We start from the raw sequence: 14870 nt of genomic DNA on the forward strand, positions 1-14870 counted from the left end.
TGATCCTAAATAGACAAAAATATTTCGCTCTGATCTGGGAGTCAGGACCCATGAGATGCTGTTCATACTTTAGAGTGGGCAGGTACAGCTTTAGTGTTTTAAAATCCATTAAAACTTGGCTACACAGATAATCAAAACCAGGTGCAATCAACTAAGCACTGCACGCAAGTTAAGTAAGAAACATCTCAATCCCTTGCAAAAGACACTCTCCTGACAACAACAATATTCACATTCCTTTGTATTCCATTTTAGATACAAAACGAAATATAATTATCATTATACTTCATAGAAGTTTAAGTTTGGTTAAAAAATGATATGTTTAAGTTGACTCTAAATCAAAGAAGAATTCTGGTAAAAATATTAAACCTAACCTCTTTCTGAGCTCCAAACACATAAAAAGTCTTCCCTTCAAATTTCAGCTTATAGACATCACACCTAGAAAGAGAAAATTGATTTACTGTAGACAATAGACTGAACTGCAGGTAAGAAAATAATCTGCATGCAGACTTCACTGATTCACCATCATCAAGCAGGCTTTCAAGAGACAAAAGCTTCAAGAGAGGTCTTACAACCTTCAGCATAAAAGTATGTAACATTCTAATTTCCTTTACAGCAGAGAAAATAAGCAGAGTATATATTTTACAACCATATGCACCTTCAAAATATTCATTTGGGATGCTGGAAAAGAAAAAGGGTTGACAGCACTTATTATTAGGTCTTGTGAGTTGCTCTCCTCTGTTATAATTTAACCCAGGCTCAAAGCACAATCTAGATATGAAATAATGTTGCACCGCATTAAGATTATACAATTATCTCTGATTAAATTGCAATGAAAATTTCATCACTACCAGAACAGAGATGAAGACACTGTAGTTTCTCAGACTTCTCTGAAGACTCTGGATGATGGATGGTTGAAATGAGAATGACTCTGGAGGTAAGTAGAATGCTATTCCAGAAATTTTCTAGTAAGTGTTTAACATTTATCAATAGCAACAAAAAAAGTCTAATTCCAGTGGAAAGATAGAAAGATGAAAAAAGATCATTTTTTGAAGTAAGAGAACAAAATTGTTTCTTTTTGTCAATTAAACCATTTGATGCAATTGTTATGTTCTGATACGTAACAAAATTTGAAGTTGCTCAGAGGAAAGTTATATTATTCAAAACCAAATGAGTTGGGAGGCAGGTTACAAAGATGCAATATGCTTTAGAACCTTATACAGAGATCGATCAGATCCTGAATTGAAAATTATTCATGAAATAAAAAAATACATTTGTAAACAACAATAAGACAATAAGGCAAAGGCAAACTGGGAATCCAAAGACACTTTGGTTGAACCAGTGCGCTAAAACAATACATTATCAATACATTACAGTGACAGTAATTTACAGAACCAATCTCTTTTGTAACACCCAACACAAACTAAAGTGTATAGTATATTTTGCTGCTTTTTATTGTTGTACTATTTTGGTGTGTCCATCATAATTAATGCCTTCCGTAATGAATACTGTCGGGCCTCAAAATCTGTTTAGATTTTGTGGCATAAGATCAGTAAAATCTGAAAACAAGGAAATCTCAAATATGAATTTGGATTTTTACTCAGTGGTGTAAATATCAGCTAATACCAGTGAAAGCTACTCAGTTCGAGGTTTTATAAATGAAAAGATCAATACAAGCAGTACACTGTATCCAGATTAATCTTATCAGATCAACCCTCCAATAGCCAGCATAACACTGAGACAACTTGATGACTTTTCATCTATCAATATTTTATTTTGTTTACATGCCAGTGGACTAAATGAATACACAGAGATCTTCAAAAAGTCATATTACCGTTGAGTGGAAAACAAAAAAAATAAAGCACGCTGAAGCCCAGTTCCCACAGTATGGTGGATATAAGCTTGGCAAGAGATACTCCCTTCTTCTATCATAGAATGACAGTACAGTTATCTGGACATGATGCCAAAAGCACACACCACTTAAACATTCTTACTAGAGAAACCTGATCTTAAACCTAGGGCAACTACGATATGAATCCAGGACCATAAATGCACAGAATTTATGCACAAACATCCCCAGAGCTCTATGAAGAAATGAATGTTACATGTACAACTACACTGACTTTGTACCTCTGAGGATTTCAGACTATTCAGCTCTCAGGGAGATTTCTATAGACATAAGAGAGCCTATTTCTATATAAACAGCTGCCTCACCATTTGCTCACCTCCACCACACCTCCTTCCCACAAGAAAGGCTGAGAGTGCTTCTAGGTATCTGATGTTGTCACGAGTTTAGCAGCAGGACCAAAATGAGATTCATGAACTTCTGAGCATGCCTGTACACACTCTGCACTACACTGCTGAGAGTACAGCCATCTCCTGTCACACCATCTGTAGAAGCTCAGTTTTATCTCTGCCTTAAACATAGCTGAAGCTGGACAACTAAGTCAAATATTTTAAAGGAGAGAAGTGGGGGTGGCAGGGAGAAGAACTGAAAAGGAGAAAAAAAAACAGGAAAAAAAAACCCTCCCTCAAAGAAAGAAAAAAAAAGATTGAAAAGAATATAGAAGGACAAAGTAAGAAGAGAAAGCCCAGTTCTGGGGCTCCAAACACAAGAAGGGCATTGAGCTGTTGGAGCACGTCCAGAGGAGGTGCAAAGTCATGCATCTGGGTTGGGGTGATCTCAAGCACAGATACAGGTTGGGTGGAGAATGGCTTGAGAGCAGCCCTGAGGAGAAGGATTTGAGAGTGTTCGTTGATGAAAGATTCAATATGGCACTTGCAGCCCAGAAAGCCAACCATATCCTGGGTTGCATCAAGTGTGATCAGCAGGTTGAGGGAGGTGATTGTGTTCCTCTACTCTGCTTTTGTGAGACCCCACCTGGAGTACTGTGCCCAGTTCTGGAGCCCCCAACACAAGAAGGACATGGAGTTGTTGGAGCAGGTCCATAGGAGGGCTGGAGCACCTCCCCTGTGAGGACAGGCTGAGAGAGCTGGGGCTCTTCAGCCTGGAGAAGAGAAGGCTCCAGGACTTTATAGCGGCCTTCCAGCACCTGAAGGGGGCCTACAGGAAAGATGGGGAGGGACTATTTATAAGAGCACGTACTACAGGATGAGGAGAAATTATTTTAAACTGGAAGAGGGTAGATTTACACTAGATATTAGAAAGAAATTCTTTATTGTGAGTGTGGTGAGACACTGGAACAGGTTGCCCAGCGAGGTTGTGGATGCTCTCACCTTGGAGGCACTCAAGGCCATGGATAGGGCTTGGAGCAATCTGGTCTAGAGAGAGGTGTCCCTGCCTATGGCAGGGGAGTTGGAACTAGATGATCTCAAAGGTCCCTTCCAGCCCAAACCATTCCATGATTCTATGAAAAAAAAACCAACACCAATGAAAAGAAAGACTCAAAGGGCAACTGTCCAAGTGTCCGCTCCTTTAAAAAATATGATGAGAAATGGCAATTCAAAGGCATTATCATTATTATCTCATCCTCTGCTTATTAAACACTGTTTGAATTGAAGGAGGTTAATTGAATGAGGAAACAATCAGATTTTTAAGAGTCATATAAAAGTGCAAGTGGAATTCTGTAAACTTTTCCAGACATCTCTGTCAATACACTTCATTGGCAATTTACAGCGGAGTTGAAAAATCAGCTTACTCATTTTAGCATTTTTACATTATGTTGACTAAAGTGCCCTGTTAAATCAGTGTCATTGGAGGAAGAACAAAAATTATTCTGCTTCTTATTTGAGGTCCTTTAAAAAAAAAAAAAAAAACATGATGAAGCAAGAGAAGGAACGTTCAACTGGTTCACCTTAAAGAAAGCAAATACAGGTGAAAATAATAGAAAGGAAAACAAAGGAGAAAAGTCTCTTGAATATTAATGTACTCTTACATGCTTACCATTTTAACAAATGAATTCGTTTGTTCCCCTGAAAAACTACAAATCCTGCAGCTGTGAATCCTAAAAATGTAGTTGTCCCCGTTGAGTCCTTGAAAGAGAAAAAAGAAATATAATTTTGCCTTTATCCAGTGAGGCAATTGTTACTGATGGCAGAAGTTAAAATTACATTATAGGCTACCTGTATTTTATTCTCCTTTTCAAAATAAATTTTCTTCCAAGCTATACACTTCTAAGGAACAAATAAAGGCAAAACAAGTCTCATTTATGTCTATGTGTTTAAAAGAGTAACAGAAACTTATGCTTTGTTTATTTTTGGCTCATGGCAACAAAAGTATATTAGGGCATACTTATTAATTTTGTTTAAACTGTATTGTTTTGTTTGCCTGTCCTTACTGTACAGACTAACTACAAACCAAGGATTCATAACTCATTCAACACTGATAATTTTAAGATTTCACAATACCTTCTTCCCTTGAGATTTCTAACATGACAGTAGTTTTAAAAGACATTTATTACAGTAAGCAAGCACTCTTGAGTATAAACCAGAACATTTAGTGATAGTTGCCTTTAAATTATGAAAAACCTTTTTTAAAAACTTTTTAGTTCCACAATAAAAGTTCTGCCTCAACTTTTCTGAGCAAAGAATCAAGTGAGTTTGGTATTAACTGGAGTTTCTGCCCATCCCAAGTCCCAGACCCTCTCCTTGTTAAAGTTTATCTGTGCCTTATGCTCAATCAGTCAAGAAGATGAGAATAATCAGAAACTAATTTGTCTCTTGAGAAAGAGACAACTGGAAGGAGCATCTTGTAAGGAGTCACTGTGCTTTGTAGTCTACTTCCAGAAGACTACAAACTTTTCCTTCATCACAGGCCATGAATTCCTGCATGTCCCCACGCTATAAGTACTGCTACACAGATAAAGAGGAGATGCTGAACGAATTCTGATTCTGCCCTAAATGCCAACATAAGACTCAGAAACGTCCTCTGAAAATCTGCAATGCAGCTTTGAACTGAAGTTTACAATGTCACCGACTTCACTCATCTCTGAATCAGACCCTGTATTTCACACAGGAACACCATTCCTAGCATAGTATATGTGAAATCTGAAGCAGCTTTATGTTAGAGGTGACTGCTTGAAGGCACTCATCATCAGAGGAGCCAAATGGACAGCAGTACACACTTCTGTTTGACCAAATTAGACAGTATGCAAGGTAGACTAAAATTAAAAGCAGTAATTAAAAAATGAAGCAGCAAAAATTGAAAACTAACAGACTGCAGAGCATGTGGATAAAAACAAGTAATTAAAAATGTAGGTGCAAGGGACAATCAGAACTGGTAACTAAAGTCACCTTCCTTTAAAGAACCACAAAAGAATCACTTAATTTGCTGTTCTTCCTAAGACTTACATATTCTGATGGTATTTGAAAAATTATTCTGCCAAGGTCTAACTATTTGCTTCAACTTCTGGATAACAGTAAGCCTGAATCTTGAAATTCCTGGCAAGCGAGTATTTAATACCTGGAGCATTTATGAAACCTTTGCAGTAAGTGCAAAGAAACTCTCAAGCATAGTCATAGCTTCTGGCATGGCACTCAACTATATTGTCCTGTGACAGCCTGGTTCTTCTGTAGAAACCTTTTCTTTGCCTGTTGTATGGATTTAAATGTTCTTCTATGGCTTAAATGCAGCACAAGGGTTAAGATATTTTATAACTGACTCCCTGTTTACATCTAAATAAAAAAAAATAGAGCTAAATAAATTCAATTAATGGCTTTTTATTAGATGTTAGTTAAAAAAACCTGTTACCTTGCAAGGATGAGGATCAACACCATAAGTTTCTAACGAATGTGCTTTCAGGAGCAATTTAAATTCAGAAACAGCTGGGCTCTGACCTCTGAAAAGAAAAACTCTCAATGAAATATAAACAATTTCAGTACAATTCAATACAATAATGTTCAGTTTATAATGTAAAGATATAAAACTTCTAATGTCACTTCCAGAACTGAACTATCGAATGCTGCATCTTTTCAGGTAAATTTTGACTGATTTTTTTTTTTTATCACTTGGGGATACAAGCATGTTACACAGTTAACAAGAGTCATGATCCTGCAGATATTTCTTGCCTTTTGATACAGAAGCACATCACCCGGAATATTCAAGTATGCTTCAGCATCTTTTTTCCATAAACTCTTGCTCCCAAACTCATCTAAAAGGATTGTCCAGATTAACAAACATTCCTTCCAGCACAGGACATAAACACAGTAATCATATTACAGTCTACTCAGATGCACGCCTAATTATAGCAGTGTCTGTTACCATGATGATAGTTTAAAATCTGTCAGCATTTCCATTATATGCCCCTATTTTTAGGGTATCTATAATCAACCGTGAATATAGACTAAAGCCTCAAACACGGCATGGAAACCTTGAGTTATGAAGTTTTATTATTTCCTTTTAGATCCTCTAAGTCATGTTACCCTGAGTCCTAACATGAATTAGCAATGCCTGTTTGAAAGAGAACTGTTTTGAGTATTATTCTGTTTAGATATCTGTATGACTGAAGAACATGATTCTGACAGATATACAGTTTTATGACAAGCACTGCTCAGGACCTTTAGAAAGCCAGACCACATAAACCTTCTCATACACATTATTCCAGAAATGGAGCACTGACAATCCTTCAAGGAACACAGGACTGGTCATACTTTATCATGCGCCTCCACTTTGGCACCCATTATCACTCAGTGTCCCGTGCCACAAAGGAATGAGCACTGACACTCAGTGCAGTGATGTAGAATAATTTCCCTTGTAGCAGTTTCTCCCATCCCTACAACAGCTAGAAAATAAAAGACTCTGACATATAAGTTTCAACAACCTGCCCAAAGTTCATTTGAACTCTGATAATGATTCTAGCATACTTATAGATATCAAATCCTACTTTGAATCTACCACATTAATGCCCTGTGGCAATATCATTAACCTTTGTTGTTACAAGGTTTTAACTCATTCTCATCTGGACTCCAGTGTCCTTTAACCCCCAACATGGCTTTTGGACCTCCTCGATACTACACTACTTGCAATTCATTTCAGAACTTTTTTTTTTTTTAAATAAAAACCCACCAAAATTAAAGAAGTGCCTTTCTCCTTCCGTCATCAGTATCTAACAGAGAAGAACACGTATCAAAGGGAACACAAAAAATTGGAAATGTGCCTTTGCACAGCTACATATTTTAAAAGACTGCATGAAAGCAGCAAACAAAACCAAACAAGCTTATTTTTCCCAATTAACTTTTTAAGGCTCCACTTGACATTTTCTGTTCCTTTTCAATACCAATAAATCATAATTGTTGAGTTCTTATAGAGCAAGTTTGTTTCCTGTACCTACCAACTGCACAGAATAGAAGTAATTAACTAAATTGACCTAAATTACTTAGATTGCTTATGCTGCATAGGGAGAAGTCAAACAAATGTAAGATCTGATTGCTGATTGGAAGCTAAGCCTTACAGAAAAATAATAACTTATAAAATCAAATTTTCCACCACTCCCTTTGCTGGCTCAAAGGAAAACAGACAGTCTTTTAGTTTGAAAAGACTGAGAAGTGGTAAACAACTAGAAATAATGTGATTTATGGGTTTGGGTTGTTTGGAATTGGCATTTCCAAACGGGAAAAAAGCACTACTACCTTGCAATCATTATTAAAGCAAGAAGAAACAGTAAAAGAAAGAATTAACAAGCTCCTCTCATCTACAATCTCTGAAACTAAGCTGTCTTTTCGCATATCAGGTGGAAAGAGCTGTAGAGCTGTGATACTTGAAAAAAAGCAGACAAAATTGACAAGTTTAATGCTACCAGATTACAGGCAAATCAAACAGGTACTGTGGAAAGCCTTAAGAGAACAGCACAAAGCAGAAGAGATCTGTGTAATACAAAATGAAAAAAAAAAATTCATCTCTTACCAAGGGAATAATACTCAACCTTCGTAATACGCTTTTCATTTGTAACTTAGTAATGAAATTTTCTTTACTAAATAAAAAGGTATCTATAGGGAATGCTATCAGCAAACAAAAGCCAGCATTTAATGTTAATCACTAATTTCACAATAGATAGTTGTTTTATTGGCTTTGCTAAAAAGCCTTCAAAGTTTCTATTCAGAGCAAGCAACCTCTCACATTAACAAACAGGGCCCTGCAGGGGTGGCCTCTGTGAGAACAGAGCCCAGCAGATGCCCCGTGTCAAAACAGAGCCAGCTCCAGTTGCTCCAAAAGACATCTGCTACTGCCAGAGCTGAGCCATGAGTGATGCTGGGTGTGCCTCTGGGAAAACAGATTTAAGGAAAGGAAAAACAGCTGCACAACAGCAGCTGGGAGAGCAGAGGGAGAAATGTGAGAGAACTGCCCTGCAGCCCCCAAGGTCTGTGCAGGAGGAGGGCAGGAGGAGCTCCAGGCGCAGAGCAGCAGCTCACTGCAGCCCAGGAGAGGCCCACAGAGGAGCAGGCTGCTCCCTGCAGCCCGCGGGCACCACACGGAGCCGATCTCCACATGTAGGCACGGAGAAGCCCACAGTGCAGAAGTCAGCGTTGCCTGAAGGAGGATGCAGCCCATGAAGTAATGAAAGTGCAGTCACTCCTTTTGATCTTATGTGATTACCTCAACTTAGTCAATATGTATTCAGTATTAAACTGAAGATGAATCCCACTTTTATACGTTGCAACCATTCTAGTAGCCAGCTCCCTCAAGACAAAGTTTTGGAGCAGGACCAGTAACAGATTACAAAGAAAATTTTCTGTACAAATTATCAAATAATAAAATAAGAATTATCTGTAAAATTAGATCTCCACAGCTGTTAGCAATGAATTAATTATTCATGCCAGGAATCAATCAATCAATCAAAAAGTTCCCAATAAAAATTTTTATCAAAGACTTTAAGAAGACTGAGAAGTCTGCAGCAGGCTTTATTTTTTCCTTTAGGCTCATAAAGATTACACCCAAAAGGATGCACAAACTCTGTTTGTTCCCCAAAGAGCCTCCAGCCCTGAAAGATTTCAAAGACCACGATGCACAACAGGGAATGCTTTCAAGATGTGTCACAGCAATGATCTACTTGCTTTGCTGGCTAACTCTAGAATTTTCTATACTTCATATCTTTCATTTGAGGTTACCTGATGCCCATGATCAAGCATGAATTCCTGTCAATAAATGGAGAAGATTACATAGCAATAACAGCAAAAAGCATTTTCAGCCCCATTTTGAATGACCTTATTCGAGTCATTTCACCTGTGTTCTGTGATTTCTCTTACTGACTCATGAAGAGCTTTGAAACACTACTATTAATCTACTATTAATATATGACTCATAATAAAAAGCGTAACTATTCTGCACCCTTTTGTTTCACTTCTGTTTATCAGAGTTACCAGATGGAGAATACAGTAGATTCACAATACTTGAGCATGCCCCTTGTAGGAATCATTTCTGGATGTTTATGGTTTAAAGGGTGTTTAAAGGTAATTAATTCACATAATTAAATATATATTCAACAATCTGGCTTCAAGAAATGTTTCATACTCCTCTCTTTACAAACCTGGAAAAAAACAAAGTCATAAAGCTTTAAATAACATAGGGTCAATCTCCACCAAATATCCTTCGCCTCGCCCCAGAACATCCTTCACTGCAGTCTCAGGAGAGACAACAATGACTATTTAAATGATGATGCCCACCTATGAAATCCTGTCCTTGCTGCATCCCACATCTTGTACAAAGCATCCTTCAGCAGAACAAGGGCTATGTGGATTTCCTTTAAAGAAGTCAGAATTTTGCGTGAAGAAGTTATACATTTAGCTATATCATATACTGATGTCAGAGCTACCTACCACAAGGCTAAGGTTTGCTGTTTCTTTAAACCTACCAGTGGTTGAGTGCCTAACAGCTATACAATTATAGTGCTAAAGATCCTGAGTAGTTTTACTTTTGATCTAAGCTCAGGAGATTTTAGCAGACATTAGAGATTCTTTTCATACAGTATATCTGCTAATACTTTAGACACAATGAAGGTGCTAAGACTTGAGTGGTACTAAAGCACGACTGAAATCTACTGAAATTATCTGTGTTACAGCTGTGATGGCCGTAATAGCAAAATGGTGATGATAATTTCAAAGAAAAGTGCTAAATGAAGACACTAGCAAATGAAATTGCTTTTAGGCTGCAGCTCAATTTGTCAGAGCAGCAAGGCAAGGCTTTGCACTTACCCTGTGCAATAACAATGCCCTTAGAACTGCCCTGGCAGTTCTGGAGAGAGAAAAGCATTTAAACAGGCCTGCATATGAAAAGAAAGATTATCAGTTAGCTGAATTGCTGAAGTGGTGCAGGAACATATAAAACCTAGGGCCTGGAAAATTAGAAAATGTAAATACCAATTTGAACTTTTATCACAAAACATTTTTCCTTCCTGACAGAGTTCTGGATACAGAGAAAGAGAAAAACCTACATAATTGCATTAAAGCAATAATCAACTTCTTTTACTGAGTCTATTAAATGCTTAATTTTACATCTTGCACTCTGTTAATATGTAACTCTTATATAACTCCCTCTAGCAGAATTCTTTGAATTATTTGCGTGGTATCAGAGACCTGGCTGACGCAGTTGCTCCTAAGTCTGTTTAGGTATTTGTATCTCAATTTTACTTCAACAACTGATGCAGTGACACAAAGACCTTTAAGCCTATTCATGAGACACAAACTTCTAGCTCAGATGTGGCCTTTATGTACTTAAATTAAAATCTATTTCCATGATACAAGGAAATCTACTGAGATGTGTTGTTAATAGCACAGTAGATACATTCTGCTAGTTTTAGATATACCTAACACTTAAGGCCTTCTCCCAGATAAAAAATGTGGTGGGGAGGGAGGGCAGAAGCGAAGGACAAAGGTCCTTTCAGCAGATGAAGAAATTCCTAGAGTTTGGGGATTCATACATACATCTGAACATACCAGTATGCTAAATGTGTGGAAACTGAATCAAAATCTCACCATGAGACTGGAAAGAAGCAGCTCGGTAAAGAAAATGACACCGGTGGAACACAATTATGACTGCTATTTTCAGGAGAATTATTTTTTTTAATCTTCTCCTTTGTTGCATGAGTGTGTAGGTGCTTTTTTTTCCCCCTTTAAATAAAAGGCAACAATATCATTATCACAATAAAATAAATTTTTCAATGATAATAAACTACACCTTCTAGTGAATCAGTCTTGGAATTCTCACAAAAAGAAAAAATACATGGATTGATCTCATGTTGTTTTTTCACTGTCTCAGAAAAACCTTTGGGAAGAGAGAAGGGAGGAAAAAGACATCTGGCTCATCTGTGAATAATCAGCTTTTAGATTACCTCTGTAACTCCATCTTCCGTAAGGGCGTAAACTTGCTCCCCACCATAATGCTTCTGGAAATACTCTCTATGCTATGAAAACACCAAAGCAAAAAAACAGCATCTCACTCCTACCATGTTCTAGTAAATGCATCCAGAATTAAAGGCAATGCTTCTTAATTTTTATTGTTTTCTTTAAGCACATTGTGGTAATTTAAAAAAATGGTTCTGAGGAGCAAAGCTCTGAGGAATGCAGCACACACGTCATTCTTCAGGAATGGACTAGGTAATCAGGAGAGCCTGTTATTCACAACTTCTAAACTATACTGATCAATCAGTATTGAAATACTTCTAATCGATACCACGTTAATCTCCTGAACCTGTGGGCAGGGCTTAGATGAGCAAAATCCCTCCTACTGTGAGAGAAACACAAACTCAAGATTACCTGATGACACTGAATGTGTATAAGTCTATGGAACCAGATGACATATGTCTCAGAGTCCTGAAGAATCACAGCATTACCAAAGTTGGAAAAGACCTCTAAGATCATCCAGTCCAACCGTCCACCTATCACCAATATTTCCCACTAAATCATGTCACTCAGTACAGCATCTAAAAAGTTCTTTAACACCTCCGGGGTCAGTGACTCCACCACCTCCCAGGGCAGCCCATTTCAGAGCATGACCACTCTCTTGGAGAAGAAGTATTTCCTAAAGTCGAACCCGAGTCTTCCCATGGTGCAACTTGAGGCCATTCCCTCTAGTCCTATCGCTAGTTACATGGGAGAAGTGGCCAACCCCCAGCTCACTACCACCACCTTCAGGAAGCAAGGTGCAGCCTCACCAGGGCTGGTTACAGAGGAATGATCACTTCTCTGCTCCTGCTGGCAACATGACTTCTGATACAAGCCAGGATGCCATTGGCCTTCTTGGCCACCTGGGCACACTGCTGGCTCACACTCAGCCAAGTGTTGACCAATACCCCCAGATCTGTTTCCTCTACACAGTCCTCCAGCCACTCTGTCCCAAGCCTGTAGCATTCAGTTGCTGTGGCCAAAGTGCAGAACCTGGCACTTGGTCTTGTTGAACTTCATCCCACTGGCTTCAGCCCAGAGATCCAGCCTGTCCAGATCACTCTGTACAGCCTTCCTACCCACAGGCAGATCAACACTTCCTCCAAACTTGGTGTCATCAGCAGGCTTACTGAGGGTGCACTCAATGCCCTCACCCAGGTCATCAGTAAAGATACTGAACAGGACAGGCCCCAGCACCGACCCCTGGGGAACACTACTCCTTAGACTGCCAGCTGGATTTAACTCCATTCACCACCATTCTCTGGGCCCAGCCATCCAGCCAGTTCTTTATCCAGCGAAGAGTGTATCTGTCCAAGTCACAGACTGCCACCCTCTCCAGGAGAATACTATAGGAGACAGTGGCAAAGACTTTGCTGAAGTCTAGGTAAGACCACATCAACAGCCTTTTCTTCATCCACCAGTCAGGTCATTCGATCATAGAAGAACAGATTGGTCAAGCAGCACCTGCCTTTCATGAACCCATGCTGGCTGGGCCTGATCCCCCAGTTATCCCACACATGCCCTGTGATCTCCCTCAAGACAATCTGCTCCATAACCTTCCCTGGCACCGAGATCAGGCTGACAGCCCTGTAGTTCCCCAGATCCTCCTTATGACCCTTCTTGTAGATGGGAGTCACACTGGCAAGTCTCCAATCCTCTAAGACCTCTCCAGTTGACCAGGAACACTGACAGATGACAGAAAGCAGCTTGGCTATCACTTCTGCCAGCTCCCTAAGCACCCTCAGGTGGACGCCAGGGGGCCCCATGGAATTGTGGCAGTCCAGGTGGAGTAGTAGGTCTCTACTGTTTCCATTTGAATAGTGGGGGATTTATTCTGCTTCCCATTCAAGATTTCTAGGTCAATGGGTAGAGTACCCCAAGGATAACTGCTCTGAGTTTTAAGGACAGATGTAATGAAGGCACTGAGAACCTCAGCCTTTTCCTTATCTTCACTGGTCACGATCTCTGCCACATCCACTGAAGGACTGAGATTCTCCTTAGCCCTCCTCTTACTGTTAACACATTTGTAAGCAAGTTTTTTGTTCTCTTTTACCCCAGTGGCCAAGTTGAGTTCAAGCTGGGCTTTTGCCTTTCCAATTTTCTCCCCGCACATCCTAACAATGTCTGTACTCTCCTTGAGTTGCCCATCCCTTCTTCCACAGGAGGAAGATTCTCTTTTTCTGCTGGAGCCTCAGAAAAAGCCCCCTGTTCACCCAAACCATCCTCTTCCCCACTGACTCATCTTGCAGCACAGGAGGATAGCCTGCTCCTGCACCTTTAAAACTTCCTTCTTGAGGAGTGACCAGTCTTCCGGGACCCCTTTACCCTTCAGGACTGAATCCCAAGACACTCTCTCTTGCCAGTATTCTGAACAGTTCAAAGTCCATCCTCTGGAAATCCAAGGTAGCAGCTTTGCTGCTCCCTCTCCTGACTTTACCAAGAATTGAGAACTCTACCATTTCATGATCACTCTGTCCAAGACAGCTCCTGACCTTCCCATCTCCCACTAGTCCTTCTCTGGTTGTGAACAGCAGGTCTAGCAGGGCACCTCCCCTCGTAGGCTCTCTTACCAGCTGCATCAGGAAGTTATCTTCCATACACTCCAGAAAACTCCCAGACTGCTTCTTCTGTACTATATTGTAATTCCAGCATATACCAAGGAAGCTGAAGTCCCCCATCAGAACAAGGGCTGGCGATCATGCAACTTCTGCCAGCTGTTCATAGAACGTCCCACCTGTCTCTTCATCCTGGTTAGGCAAAGTATAACAGACCCCCACCAGGCTGTCTGCCTTGTTGGCCCTCCTCCTGATCATTACCCATAGAGATCCAACTTCATCTTTCCCAGCCCCAAGCACAACAACATCAGAACACTCTCTAATCTAGAGAGCAACACCACCACCCCTCATTCTTTGCTTATCCCTTTTAGAGAGCTTGTATCCACCCACTGCAGCACTCCAGTCATGGGAGTGATCCAACTATGTTTCTGTAATGGTTCTGATCTAGTGGGTAGCAACCTTGCCCATGACAGGGAGCTGGAACTGGACAGTCTTCAAGGTCCCTTCTAACCCAAGCCATCCTATGAAAATTCTATGTATCTATGAAACACACGTTCCAGTCACCTCTCTAATTCAATCAAATCACTACTGCTAAGAAGAATTATGGAGTGGAATAACACACCAGGAAAATACAGCTAAACAGAAACAATGTTTTCCACCCACTAAAGCATAAAAAACAGCATGTTAAAACCAGATTGTTATATTAGAAAGAATTTGAATTTGCAGTAGCATATGCCAACATACAGCCTGATGATAAAAACAAGCGCATACACTAGGAAATAAAGTGAGCCACCACAGGGTATCAAGGCTGAAATGAAGAAGGCATTCACATAGTCCCGGCTGTAATGTAGGTGGGACCCCAAACAGCTGGCATGACAATCTGCCTGTGAATTCCCTCTACACATCCTCCTCAACTCTCCAAAGTCTTTGATATACTTTGCATAGATGAGAACTACAAAGATTTTGGCTTCTTGAGCATGTAAG

At 39.7% G+C, this 14870-nt stretch overlaps 1 protein-coding gene across 3 annotated transcripts in view; it reads right to left on the reverse strand.

Moving 5' to 3' along the window:
• FRMD3 (FERM domain containing 3) overlaps positions 1 to 14870 on the reverse strand; it is a 143310-nt gene that overhangs the window by 26221 nt on the left and 102219 nt on the right. For all 3 annotated transcript variants that reach the window (XM_021380323.1, XM_021380324.1, XM_021380326.1), the window contains 3 exons: positions 5708 to 5795; positions 3902 to 3990; positions 372 to 435 (listed from right to left, as the gene is read on the reverse strand). In XM_021380323.1, coding sequence (XP_021235998.1) covers positions 372 to 435; positions 3902 to 3990; positions 5708 to 5795 — 241 coding nt within the window. The remainder of the gene's footprint in view (positions 1 to 371; positions 436 to 3901; positions 3991 to 5707; positions 5796 to 14870) is intronic.

This window comes from Numida meleagris, chromosome Z (genome assembly GCF_002078875.1).
Source record: "Numida meleagris isolate 19003 breed g44 Domestic line chromosome Z, NumMel1.0, whole genome shotgun sequence".
Lineage (NCBI taxonomy): Eukaryota > Metazoa > Chordata > Aves > Galliformes > Numididae > Numida > Numida meleagris.